At 35.7% G+C, this 14030-nt stretch overlaps 3 protein-coding genes across 3 annotated transcripts; 2 read left to right on the top strand and 1 right to left on the bottom strand.

Annotated features, from left to right (window-relative positions):
• Positions 1–804: 804 nt before the first annotated feature.
• Positions 805–1699, top strand: LOC102669961 (glycine-rich cell wall structural protein 1.0). Its single transcript, XM_006588241.1, has 2 exons — positions 805–847; positions 1119–1699. Exons 1-2 carry the CDS (start codon positions 805–807, stop codon positions 1697–1699), a joined length of 624 nt encoding a protein of 207 aa, XP_006588304.1.
• Positions 1700–5098: 3399 nt separating this feature from the next.
• Positions 5099–6034, top strand: LOC102670230 (glycine-rich cell wall structural protein 1.8). Its single transcript, XM_014761724.1, has one exon. The coding sequence runs from the start codon at positions 5099–5101 to the stop codon at positions 6032–6034; it is 936 nt and encodes a 311-aa protein (XP_014617210.1).
• Positions 6035–9101: 3067 nt separating this feature from the next.
• On the bottom strand, positions 9102–13321 carry LOC100808015 (ubiquitin carboxyl-terminal hydrolase 20). Its single transcript, XM_003533387.5, has 8 exons — positions 12582–13321; positions 12374–12494; positions 11977–12087; positions 11643–11809; positions 11143–11487; positions 10907–11029; positions 9746–10424; positions 9102–9651 (listed from the first exon to the last, which is right to left on the bottom strand). Exons 1-8 carry the CDS (start codon positions 12972–12974, stop codon positions 9371–9373), a joined length of 2220 nt encoding a protein of 739 aa, XP_003533435.2. The 5' UTR covers positions 12975–13321; the 3' UTR covers positions 9102–9370.
• Between the last annotated feature and the right edge of the window lie 709 nt (positions 13322–14030).

The raw sequence follows: 14030 nt of genomic DNA, 5'->3' as shown, positions 1-14030 counted from the left end.
ACACACACACACATAGCTTTATCTCAAATGACAAAAAGAATGCCAAGTGATATAAATACTTTAAACATGAAGAATTAAAGAGTGGCTGAACCGCTTAATTGTTTTTCTTTTATCCTTTGAAAGGGCGCACTCATCTAGTTGAGAACGTTCTTAAAAATCATTAACTATCAGCGACTACTTGTTAGTATAAAGTAACTAACTCTTCACAAACATCACTTTTAAAGTAATTATTGTTAATAGTTCCAATTAAATTCTTGTTTCATTTCATTCTACTCATTCAGACATAACCATACATAATGTTCTATATTCGGTGCATTACTATATCATAGATTTGTAGCTCAAAAACAATATAAAATTTGGTAAAATTAATAGTCAGTATCACAATCTATCATACAAGTTGAGTACAATAATTCTTGCAGCCGTTCTAGATCCAATTTTAAACCATCTCCCACATGTGGCCACTAAGTCGGATTCATTCACACAATCAGACTCCGGTAACCTTCTGTTCTATGAACCACACAACCCAACAATCATACCACTAAATAAAAAAGCTTAAAATATACACAAATATAAGTTACTAACAGTATAAATCAAAGAAAGCCAATTGATGGATCAGGATAATTAAATACACAGATCATGAACAAGCTAGTTGCTAACAGCTGCTGAAATTTGAAAAAAAAAAAAAAAAAGTTACACTTGCCAATGGTGCTAAACGTGAACAACATAGATGAATGACTTGGACATCCATAAGAGAAAACGGATATATGTTTCATCAGTTAGAAAAGATTAGGTTTATAACATGTCATGCCTTTGCCTAGCCAGCACTGTGAGAACAAGATCAAGGAAGGTATATAATGGTTGACAGCAAAAGCACATTAGTAGGTCTAATAGTGCGCTTTGCTGAGTTTCTATCTGAACTTGAACCGGACCAACTTCTGCATGTGTAGTGGGCCACACTAAACGCGCTTTAAGGCCCGTCCAATAGCATAATGGGCCAGGCCCATTCCTATATATATACACACACATGCACTTTGCATTCTAAAACCGCACACACTTTGCAATGGCAACTAATTCTAAGGTAATTCTCAGTAACGTTCTCTTTGTGTTGTTGTGTTTAGGCATTTGCTCTGCTGCTAGAACACTCTTCACTCTGGAGGACCATGTTTCCGGCGGTTATGGCGGTGGTGGAGTAGAACATGGTGGAGCTGGATATGGAGAAGGAGCTGGCGGTGGTGAAGGTGCTGGTGCTGGATATGGGGCAGCGGGTGGAGGAAGCGGTGGTGCTGGTGCTGAGGGTGGTGGATATGGAGGAGGAGCTTGTAAAGGGGGTGGCGAAGGGTATGGCGGGGGTGGTGCAAAGGGGGGTGGTTATGGTGGTGGACGTGGAAGTGGAGGAGGAGGAGGTGGTGGTGCAGGGGGTGCAGGTGCTGGTTATGGAGGTGGGGAAGGAAGTGGGGCTGGTGGTGGATATGGTGGAGGGAATGGAGGAGGAGGTGGCGGTGGAAGTGGTGGTGGGTCACATGGAGGTGGATATGGGGGTGGTGAAGGTGCTGGACAAGGAGCGGGTGGAGGATATGGTGGTGGTGGCTCTGGTGGCGGCGGTGGAGGCGGATCTGGCGGGGGTGCACGTGGGGGTGGATATGGAGCTGGTGGTTTGAGTGGTGAAGGTGGTGGTCACGGTGGTGGATACTACCCTTGAGATGGATAAATTTCCTAAGAAAATAATCCTAGCTAGCTCCCTGTGGCTATAGTTACAACAATAAAAAATGTGTGGATACGAGTAGGAGGATGCTTATAAACTATTTATTTATACATTGTATGCTAATTTTTTATGTTTTACATATATGTCGAATATTTTTATCAAAAAAATACATATATGTCGAATATGGATTGGAAGCTCTGCAAGACTTATATCTATGTAAACGTATTAATATACATATTTTGCAGTTATAGAAGTCATGATGGAAAACATGCCAACATAAGAGCTTGTTTTACAAAAGTATATATGAAATAGAATAATTGATGAGATGAAATGAGAAAGAAAAACAACAGGTTATAAGAATTGTCTTAGAATTATGTAGTATAAACAATACTTCATATCTTACGGCATTGATTCTTTATACAACATTTTTAGTGCATGCAAAATGCGTGATAAAATTCTGCCATAAGAATTCAAAGTGATCGAGCGACTATCTAGAATAAACTTTTTACGTTATTATTTTTTTGGTCTAAACCTACACGAGTATTTTCCATCAAATACAATCTGATTCCAATCGAGTATTTTACGTTATTATTTAATCAAATGTTGAGCAATTGCATTAATATCCTTAAAAATTACATTAATAAAAAATTTATTTATAATTATATATTATCAAAATTTATACTTTTAATTTAATTAATATAGATCATATGATAATGCTGATAAAAAAAATAGGTTATATGATTATACGTAATTCTGCGGTAATTAAAATGTTACAATTATCAGATAATACGGAATTAAATTATATTTGTTTCATTAATAAAATGGTTTTTTTTGTTAATCCATTAATTATTTTTTTTGGAAGGCATCTCTATCATTAATTAATGCTTGTATTATATTGGCACCCCCAAGTGTACGATGTGAAAAGAACTAGACATAGGATTTCAGTGTTTGATAACAAATTTGCATAAGGCACGTTTATTTTCGTCTAATTGTATGGGTAAATTATGTTAAAATTTACTACGTAATATGTATATAAATAATCATTTCTGAAATATACCCTTTTTATGAGTATATGACCCTAGTAAGAATTAATAGGGAAGTGCCAAGAATTTGTTTTTAAGATTGTTTTTAACACGCTTTGCTAGTGAATAGAATTTATTTGAGAATCATGTGGGTTAAACCCTATTTAACCAGTCACGTGCTTTATGGGATATACTTTTTTGTACAGTTAAAAAAAATGGAAGAGAAAAAAAATGTAACATAAGGTTAGTATACTATAAAGTGATTATGATAAGCTTATTAATATTATTATAAAACCATAATGTAACAAAGTGATATATAATAATATAAAAATTCGTTATAGTTAATGAGAAATAAAATAATATTCTAAGGTGTGACTTTTGATAGAAAAACATTATTGGACACTCATTGGATATATATGTCTAGAGAAAAAGATAAAAGAGATAAGTGGTTAACATGATTAATTAGTCATGTGTGATATATTAAGAAAAGAGAAATAAAAATAAATGTGTACGTAGTGAAATATTTGTATTGTCTGGATCTATCGATGTTCAAAAATTAAAACTCCATTGTGCGCTGTATATTAGATCTAATAAAGGTTCGATCATGGAGTTGGTACATGGCTAAGAAGAAGGGCAAGGTATGTCTTTATTCTTAGTGGTGCTACAAACAAGGACGGATGGTTTTCGTGAACAATTGCCCCAACAAACTTTTTTTTTAATGATATATAATTCTTAATTATCATCATAATTTAAAATGCAGTATGAAAAGGCTGATATACAAATGTGATCAGCTGCTGACAACAGTATTTACACATTGGCACTGTTAAGAGGGAGTATACAATCACAACAGTCCAAAGCGGAATCCTCAAAGCTTGTGCTCATAGATAACTTTCTTCAGCAATGTTAGGGTCTTCAAAGCAGCAACTCTGCAAAACATATGATGAGGGTGATATTATAATGCCTTTTCATAGAAATCCTGATAGCATGCCATATAAGCTGGCTCCTTCTTGCAGCCCGATCATGTTGATTTATTTCTGTTAATTACGGGGTTATAAAGACTGGTGCAGCTGTTTTTCTACTAGGGTTTTGGGGTTGGCGGTTAAATTTCCCAATTTATGTAAACACTCAAAGCTGAACCTCTGCCCTACTTGTGCTGTAATTTAGCCTCCTTTTCTTAATAATAATATTATTTTGCCCATAAAAAATATATATAACTCATCTACCTAATTAGTGAGACTCAAGTACTATGTTGAAAAAATTATTAAAAAGATTGGTGTTACTTGTTAGCACTCTTCGCATGAAATAAACGTTCAAATTATGTAGCAAGAGATAATGGATTGTAACTTTGAAATTCATTTTTCATGTTTTTTTTTACTTATATTCTTTGTTGATTTTGCATCTAAACTATTATGTAGCAAAAAACAATATTAATGTTGATTTGATAAAGATTAAGGAGTGATCTATGCATAGGGTCAATGATGATAAATAGTCATCATAAAAATAATGAACAATTAAACCTTTTATCGCTTAATAAAAACTTCTATTTTCCTAATTATTGGAACAAAATAATGCTGCAGGCCCTCAATTTAACATCCCTACTAAATTTTTTTTGTTGCAATATCCTGCTATACATAAACATATATATATATATATATACACACACACATTTATGAGAAAAACCCTGAGGTATATTGATAAGCATGGTAAGAAATGAACATCAATTAATTTCAGTTCAAATTTGGCAATTATATCATCATACCCCTCTGAATCTGGCCAATTATTTGATGCTCGTACATAGCCTTCTATATTAGTGTAACACGTAAGAATCAACAATGACACAGTAAGTAGTAATGTGTGCATCCGATGATACTCGTTTCAACAAGTGAATTGATTTTCATTAATTGTTAGCCTCATAGGTAGGTCTTTCGGCATGAATTTCATCACCAATTAAAGGGAAGACACATAGAAGAAAACAAGAGTAAGAAAGCAGGCAGTGCAACTAAATAGTGATGAGTGGCGGTGGAAGGCAGCTAGATAGAATCTACTAGTAAATTAGTAGGTTTTAGGTATGAAGTTGGAGTTGAGAAAAGAAAAGAAAAAGCGTAGGTTTGTTGGAGTAGCTATTTGTATTTGTAATATTACTATAGCATGCTCAGTCACTCGAATGTGGAATACAGCAGAAAAGCACAGAATGACAATGGTGTGAGTATCAGTGTATCTTTGTATGTTGGCATATTGGGCCACAGTGTGGGGACACCCAACTTTGATATCCATGTGCTTCAACCACTCTTTGCCCTCAACGCGTCTTCCCCACTCCCTAAAAATACCCTTCAAAACTTCTCCATCTCCAAACCAACCAAGCTGCAATCCCAATATGGCTTCTATACACAGCCTTAATTGTTTTGTTTTCTTTCTACTATTGGCTCTTGGCATTAGTTCTGCCAGAAGGTCCCTTCTCACTCTTGATGGAGGCTATGGTGTAGGCCATGGCATTGGTGGTGGCTATGGCGGTGCTGCTGCTGGAGGTTATGGTGGTGGTGGAGGTGGTGGTTCAGGTGGTGGCGGTGGATATGGAGGGGAGCATGGAGTTGTTGGCTATGGAGGAGGTAGTGGTGGAGGACAAGGAGGGGGTGTAGGATATGGTGGTGATCATGGAGCTGGATATGGTGGCGGTGGTGGTGGTGGAAGTGGCGGTGGTGCGGGTTATGGTGGTGGTGTAGAGCATGGTAGTGGAGGTGGTTATGGTGAAGGTGAAGGAGGTGGAGCTGGAGGAGGATATGGAGCTGGTGGAGAACATGGCATTGGGTATGGAGGAGGAGGTGGAAGTGGTGCTGGTGGTGGAGGCGGGTATAGTGAAGGAGGAGCACATGGGGGTGGATATGGCAGTGGTGGAGGAGCTGGTGGTGGTGAAGGAGGGGGAGGGGTAGGTGGTTATGGTGGTGGCGAAGGAGCTGGAACTGGTGGAGGGTACGATGCAGGTGGAGAACATGGTGGTGGTTATGGAGGTGGTCAAGGAGGAGGAAGTGGAGGAGGATATGGTGCTGGCGGAGACCATGGTGCTGCTGGCTATGGAGTTGGTGAAGGAGGTGGAGCTGGTGGAGGGTATGGTGCAGGTGGAGAACATGGCATTGGTTATGGAGGAGGTGGTGGAAGTGGAGGAGGTTATGGTGATGGAGGAGCTCATGGAGGTGGATACGGTGGCGGCGCGGGTGCTGGTGGAGGAGGCGGGTATGGGGCTGCTGGGGCACATGGTGGTGGTTTTGGAGGAGGCGGTGGAAGTGGTGGTGGCCATGGTGGCTATGTTCCCTAATTAAGAACTACTCTTCAATGCACAATAGATATGCAAGTCTCCCCTTTGCTGTATCAAGAATAAGTATGGTATTAATAACAGGATCATAATCATTAATAATGTATCAGTCATATCGTCACCATTATATGCACGTTGTTGTTATCAACTCGTGATTTTTATGTAACAAAAGTATTTCCATAATCATTATTAATTTGCATGCATTATCGCGCGAAACTATTCTCATTTTGTAATTGCTCTTTTGATTAAATATATATATTTGCATGAAAAAATATGTTTAGAGTTTACGAAACTCTTTCTGCCTCTCTCTTTGGCGTAATCACTCTTATCATCTTAGTTGTTTGTTGGTCATTCTATAGCAATTAAAAAAAATGAGAAAAAAATTATCGCTCCAACTACAAGTACTAGTCACGCACAGATATAATTGATAATATAATTAAAGACTATACAATTAAAAAAAATAAGTATTAATAGTTATATGATATGTGAAAATGACGACTATGCAAATCATTGCTCTAACTTTTAACCTAAACAAATTGTACCAAAATTCTTAAATTTCTGTTAATACCATAACCACACTTTTTATTTTCGTAGACATCATAGACATGCATTATGATTGTTAAAGTTATTGCCACGTCAATCAATTAAAAGGATATTTGACATAATTTTTAAAATAATTATATAAAAATAAATAAACTTATGGTATGACGATTTATGATTAACAAGTGTAAAAGGGACTTTTACACTTTTATTACATATATCTGAAAATAGTATGCGATCGATCGAACACTCTGGTCACTATTTCTGTGAGTTTAGGTTTCAACACCCTTAATTGTCAAGTGTGTGGTGGTATATAATATATCCGTGCGTGACTAGTGCTTTTAGTTGAGCAAGTGATTTTTCCTAACGAACAAAGTGCTGGTTTTGTCATCCATATCTTCTCTTCACTTATTAGTATCCTTTGATTCCTCTGAAACTGTCATTTGAGGCGTAGACAGTGCCAATTCTGTAGAAATGCTTTCGCCGTTATGACACATCTGCCTGCTTTTGATCATGTCAACCCTTCCATCATCATTCACCATGAAAATGTTGCATGGAATTTTTTTAGCATAGAAATCTTTGTTCCTTTTATGTGATCTGTTCCATATAGCATTTTTTTCGTGAATTAAAATCCTCCTCATCAAAACATGAAATAACTTATTAGCAATAACATTTCATTTCAACTCAATCTATATATACCAAGCAGCAAATGAAGATCGTTTTGGAAGTAAATTTTTGTTTCTATAACCAACTAAACTTTCTAAAATAACAAATTAATATCATTGAATCTGAATTTTTAATTCCAATGGATACAATATACCCGTCAAAGACCACCCATGTTGGACAAAGGGTGGCAACTTGCTCCACAACCAACAGTCGTTGAGGATAACCCATTACAATTTTCTTCTGTGGTACAACCTGCATTAATGCAGCAATGACTGGTTACATATTGAGAAGAAGAAGAAGAAAAAGTGCTGCATGCAAAAATAACAACTGTGCAATATGTAAAATAACAAATGAAATGAAATGTGATTGTAAAGTAGTAGCCTCTTAGTATAGTTTTGTACCCCGTATTTTCTGCAAAGATCTATAACAGCTTGACGCTTCAGATACTTGGCATCATTTCCACACCCATTTTTCTCCTTCACTGGTGGTGCATCTTCCAATTCCTCCGTCCAAAAATCATTTCTTGTCTTCAAAAACACTACACAACAATACATGATTTCTGGTGAGATAATTTCCGAAGACTCCTTCATTGAACCAATTCTTACCTCACTTTTATTTACAGTAGATGTTAAACGTGTCATTTTATCGAGGGAAGTTATTTTTTAAAAAAAATAATAACTATTGTTATTATTGGTAATAGAAACTTTGTTATGATTCTTTTATTAAGATCTATTAAAGTAAGATATTGAATCTGCATGTAGATCTAATTCTTGTAGAAGAATTGTAAGATCTGCATTCATTTAAAAAAATAATAATTTTTTTATTTTTTTCATAAAATTGATTTACATCCTGTAAAATTAAAAAAAACGATTTAAGATCTCAAAATGAGATATATTATTGAAATAAAAAATGAAATTTTAATAATAATGTGAAACTACAAGATACAAAAAGAGATAACTAAAATCTTAAAATAAAATTTTCTATTAAAGATGCTAATAAGCATACATGAACCAATAAAAAAAATAATACAGATATTACTTTAAAGATACTATTTATAAAAATAAGCAAATTATCATATATGAGGATTTGTAACAGGACCTATTAGTGCATGGTTATTTTGTTTATTGCTACCACTAAGCCTGATGGGGACTATCAGTTTCAATTTCATAAACGTCTAGTTTAGTGGGTTATGCTGTTTATGAAATTAAAAAAAAAATCCCATGAATATTGCTAAAGCAGAAACAGTAAAGCCAAACTAAGTTACACTCACGTACGTGGAATGTTAAGCCATGGCATGACTCCAAGAAGAGTGAGTATGCAGCCAGCAGTAACGACATTATCAAGTGCCCACTGAAGAGTATCAGTGGTGAACTCTGTCATCCCATCCATCACAACCACAACATGTTTGTTAGTGTTTCCTGGGCTTGAAAAGTCAAGATCAGGAAGATCATTGGCAGGTGACCTGTCCATTGCTCAGGATTGTACGATCAGAAGACAAAAATCACTTAGTTTCACGTAATTTGTGAAAAACCGAACGGGGAAAGGGATTTTTTGCAGGCATAGTAATTCCTTATATAGTTCACATTTCCGGTGTTAGCAATCAAGACAAGCGCTTGACATGATCAAGAGCTACTTAGTAATTGACGTTTTTAAAGTTACATTAATTAAAGAATATTTGTTTAGTAATGGCCGGCCTTAGACATGAGCAATACTAGTTTTTGTACAGATGCTTAAATGACAAGCTAAGTAGGTAATAACTAGAAACTTTTATACAAACGCCATACGCAAACCGGAAAGTTGAGCCAAAAAATTAAATACTAGTGTAATACTACTGGCTCTTTCCGATTTGATCAATGTTAAGATGTTCGGAATCACTTAAGATCGTCTTATTTATCAATGTAATTGTTTAAACATCCTTGTCCTCACTGGCTATGTTCTACCTGTGCAGAAAGGGGAACATATCCAGACAACCAGTACATTCATGCATCTCTCACTTGGGTGTGAAACTATACAATTCGGTGGTGAGGACTAGCCACTGGGTATTGACAAGTTTTAACAAAAAGATAAATGCTGTAGGCTTTTCACCAAAAGAACTCAATTACATTGCCAAAACGCCAAACTACCAAAGAATATTCACTGTGAACTCCCAGCTGCCACAGGGGGGCTGACAGATGTATGGTTTGATTTTTTGGTGCTTTTCTTACACTGCGAAGAATCCATCTTTTTTCTCTTCTTGTCCAGAACTTTGTTCGAAGTAACAAATTTCAAAAGTAACCCCCTCCTTGAACGATTCTTGCAAAGATATTTCACAGCTTCTCGTCTTTCTTCAGAAACCCCAGTTAACTTGTTTGATGATCTTTTACAGCTCCGAAGATTCTCCCTCTTCAAATTACCACGTGAGTTGTGGAACTTATCTGAGAAATCCAACTCAAGCTCATTAAACAAAAAAAGTCATTCATAAAAATAATGCTGAAAAAAAGGACATTTAGCAAAAGTATATTCGACTACCTGAAGCATCATCAGGAGGCGAGTTAGGCGGAGTTAAAGAATGGAAACCAGCATTCTCTCTAAAATCACCACCTTCCTGACGGTTGTTATTATCAAGACTACTATTCTCAATATATGAATTTCCCATGTCAAGCATGGCACTATCATCCAAGGTGGTTCTGTTCCTAAACAGCTTTTGAGCATCAACATCTTTTGAGCTATTCAAATCAACACTTTCCTGATTTGACCCAGAGGGAAATTGTCCACAGCCAAGAGTATTATCATTATGTCCCCTGTTACTAAACAGCTTTTGGACATCAACATCTTTAGAGCCATTCGAATCAAAAATTACCTGATTTGATCCAGAGAGCAACTGTCCAAAGCCATGAGTAGCATCTTCAGTATCATTTATTTCAAGAAAATTGTGATCTTCTTGACAATAATAATCAAAGCGAGGCTCAGAATATTCTTTGGATACATCAGCCACACCTCTTTCAATATTGGGAAGTAAAATAGGATTTGATTTAGACATGTTGTCACCAACGTCTAAAACAGACTTAGGAGATGTAGTCATAATATTCGGATCCAAACATTGTGTTTTCTCTTCCATAATACTTGAAAACCATGGAGTACCCTGTCGCGCATAAAATAATATGTACGCTTCCTGAGACAGTACAGAGTCTACCGACACCTTAGTAACCTGAAGAAAAAGAACCCAAACATTACATGTTTAGTTTTAAAACAAACATTAAGCAACACAATAATTAAAAAAGCACAAACCATGTGCAAAAGAAACTTCAGAAGAAAAGAATTTATTAGTTATAGAAGACCTAGGGGCTGAAAATGAGGAAATAACAAGTAAAATCTTGCCAAGATTTCAACCATAGCAATTCCATATTCTTATATAGGTAATAAGGTACAATGAGCTAAAAACAAATGAACAACTGTTTGATAAACTTTTATTGCAATAAACATATGAAACTCTAGAGAAGTGTTCATTCAACATGTAAAACCAAAAGCGTGAACCCTTCAAACAAAAGGATAGATTTGATAAACTTAACACAAGTGAGAAATAATTATCTTGTACAATGAACAAACCCTAGGAAAACACTCAAACCTTTTTATTATTAAACATATCATATGCAAAAATAATTAAGCACACCCAGGGGGAAACAATGATACCATTGAATCATCCAACTTATGCCATGTGTCTGGAGCAGAGCGAACAAAGCAGAAGTAATGCCCTGAGGTAGATGAAAGTCCAGTATGCACAACAATGGCATATAAATCATATTTCAACGGTACCTATCAATAAAAATGAGTCAGAACACAGAATTTGCATGGGAAAAAGAATACTCAAACTACCTACACACAAAGATCTAGTAAAATGTAAATGTAGTTATAAAATCACAACTCACATCATTTTCAGCCACTAGGTCTTCCATAACTTTAATGGTGTAAGGCTGCAAGTCTAACTCCAATGGGAAATCAATATGCTTATCAATCTTTTCAACAAGGATCCCATTGGTCTTAAATCTCTTTAAATGCAATGCTGCAACTGATGGTGTCTGATCCAACATAAGCTGCTTCTCCATGGACACTTCTTCCTTGCAGTTATCACATCTAAAGTTTTCATCAATGTTTTCCACCTTAGTAAAAGATTCCAGAGCACTTGGAAGAGAATCTACATTATCTATCTCTAAACTCATATCAATGAGTGGCTCAAAAGTGTTGGAAGTGTGGCCACAAGTAGAACATTGAAGCTGAAACACAAGGAGAAGATAATAATTAGCAAACACAACATTCTTAATCAAAACAAAAACACAATCCAGGAAAATATAACAATTACCAACACAACAATACAAATCATAAATAAGCCAAAAACCAAATTGTTTAACAATGTACTTCACCATCATACTTTGCTAATGAAACGACCTCCAAAAACTTTCTCTACAAGATTATCATCTTCAAAATTTAAATTACTCTTCTTCAAATCTAGGAAACATCTTTCCAGTTTATCTAAGGCACACTGCATGAATTCATGGGCATCCTCCTGCTGATATCTTCTAAAATCAGAAGAAAAATCTGTGATGATTATGGTTATGGATCACAACAGCCATCCGGAAAAAAAAGAAAGCAATCTTGCAACATTTATTTAAAGGTTATATTTCATGAGCCAATAATGGAACAATAATCATGAAAGTCTGCAAGCTAGTTAAACAATAATCATGAAAGTCGTAAAAGAAGGATACAGTTCAAATTGTTCACAAATTTCAAGGGTGAAAGTGTCCCTCCTGGAGCCACTAAGGAACGTTCAACATGGATACGAAGAGCACAAATGACACAGAACCCATCCTTATGACCTGAAATTTCCGATTCCAAAAATCAAAATCTTCATATAAGAAAAATCATCAAAGCACACTCAAATTATACACATAATTGCAAGGAGCAAGCAACAGTAAAGGTGCTGCTTTACCAATTTCAATCCAAAAAATAATTCCACCCACTAAATCAGCCAAACACAAAAATCAAATAATACCTAAACATCTTATCATCAGTAACCCCCAACAATACTGCAAATCACCCAATAAACTAAAACTAAACACTTGCGAAAAATTTCAAAATTAAATTCAAACAAGCATAACTCACCAGAACAAGGGATAAGATGAGTGCTTGAACGAAGACCCTGCACCAGAGGCACTGTATGCGTAAAGCATTGCAGAATAGCGTTGAGAAAGCAAGTATTGCCAAGATTCAGAAGCCCTGCTCCCTGTTAAACAAAATACATTATCATCAATAAAATAAATTTAAGCGAGGAAAAAAAAAGGAATCGAAACAGAACAACGACAACAACTACCATCTTAGAAGGCACAGCTTCAGAGGCGGGTTCAGCACCGTCTGAACCTTTAGTTTCAGGTAAGAGCCAATTTCCTTGTGCAGCAATCCACGATTCCGGCGCCACCGAAGAGACGCGCGAATTGGAACCCAACGCCGACGACCACAGCGAAGACGAGTCATCGTGGTTGAGCTGCCGGAACGAGGAAGGCACGCCGGTATCGTCTGCCGCCGTGTCCTCATCGGAATCCTCCGGAAGAGTAGAACCGCCGCCTGTCGGTGACTGAGCGTAATAACCGGCCAAATCGGCGACCAATTCGGCGGCACTTAGGGTTTCGGAAAACAGATTCGGCGAGGGGGAAGCATCCAATGGCTCCTCTGCGGCCATCGCTGGTGAAGAGAGTGAAAGACACATTGAAATTCCCGACGAGTATATATTAGGGTTGAAAAATTAGGCGCTGATTTTCGAGAACAAACGGCGTTGAACGATTGAACTAGGAAAAATATAAGAAGGTGGAAGTTTTTGAATCTGCGAATTTGGGGAAAAATTTAGAATTTTAAAAAAGGAGAAAAGAAATTGGGGAAGGGGGGTTAGGGAGGTAGGGTTTAGAGAAGAAAGAGGAGGGAAGGTGAAAAGCGTTTGAAATGAGAGGGAAAAAGAAAAAGAGGGGTTTGGTTTGGCACCAAATTCATTTTCGCCAAAGTCACATCGCGCGCGCGCTCTCTTTTACTGTACCACAGTGCTTGTTTGATGCCATCACCATATTTTCAGAGCTATTTATTAAAATATATATATATTAAATGCTGAAGATAAAAAAATATTATCAAAAACTGTAGATTTTTTTTTAAGGATAAAAAATTGAAGATAAATATATTAAATGCTGTCAAAATAATAATATAAAATACATTTATCAAATTACTTTTTTAATGCATAAAAATTAAAAATAATATCAAAAAATTTATAACAAATCATACATATAATTATTCAATCAATTCAACTAGACTCTCTTTATTATCAAATTACTTTAAAATTTAAAATAGTCAATTATTTCTATATTTTTAATTTAAAGTATAATAAATATTTTATAAGAAAATTAAATTTTTAAATCAAATTACATTAACACCCCCAAAAGCTTTTTTTGAATTACATAGTAGTTTTCCTTGTATAATATTTATGACAATCTCCCTCGTAAGCATGGGCAGACGCACATTCATGGGAGGGGAACCTTGATTTCCTGACAATGATTGAAAGACATTTCATTGGATAAACCAAAAACTTAATTTAATTATTAATGTAATTAACATATTGAAATATTAATTTATGAATTTTTTTATACAAATTAATGATATATAATTCATTAGATAAATATTATCTTTCTATGATTGACCCCTATAATTCGAGTTTGGATCCGTCCCTAATATAAAAATAGAAAAAAAAATATTATGAGTAATTCAAAAAAAGACTAAGAAT

The sequence above is a fragment of the Glycine max genome, chromosome 9 (assembly GCF_000004515.6).
Source record: "Glycine max cultivar Williams 82 chromosome 9, Glycine_max_v4.0, whole genome shotgun sequence".
NCBI classification, from domain to species: Eukaryota; Viridiplantae; Streptophyta; class Magnoliopsida; order Fabales; family Fabaceae; genus Glycine; species Glycine max.
The sequence above is the reverse complement of the archived record's forward strand: the minus strand, read 5'-3'. Positions and strand labels throughout refer to the sequence as shown.

Bases quoted from the DNA above. Each gene is read 5' to 3' on its own strand.
- LOC102669961 (XM_006588241.1), top strand. From the start codon at position 805: ATGCCTTTGCCTAGCCAGCACTGTGAGAACAAGATCAAGGAAG. The intron at 848-1,118 runs GTATATAATGGT...TGTTGTGTTTAG, and splicing joins TGAGAACAAGATCAAGGAAG to GCATTTGCTCTGCTGCTAGA.
- LOC102670230 (XM_014761724.1), top strand. From the start codon at position 5,099: ATGGCTTCTATACACAGCCTTAATTGTTTTGTTTTCTTTCTACTATTG.
- LOC100808015 (XM_003533387.5), bottom strand. From the start codon at position 12,974: ATGTGTCTTTCACTCTCTTCACCAGCGATGGCCGCAGAGGAGCCATTG. The intron at 11,810-11,976 runs GTATCCTTCTTT...TAATCATCACAG, and splicing joins ATTTGTGAACAATTTGAACT to ATTTTTCTTCTGATTTTAGA. The intron at 11,488-11,642 runs GTATGATGGTGA...CTTGTGTTTCAG, and splicing joins GAGGTCGTTTCATTAGCAAA to CTTCAATGTTCTACTTGTGG.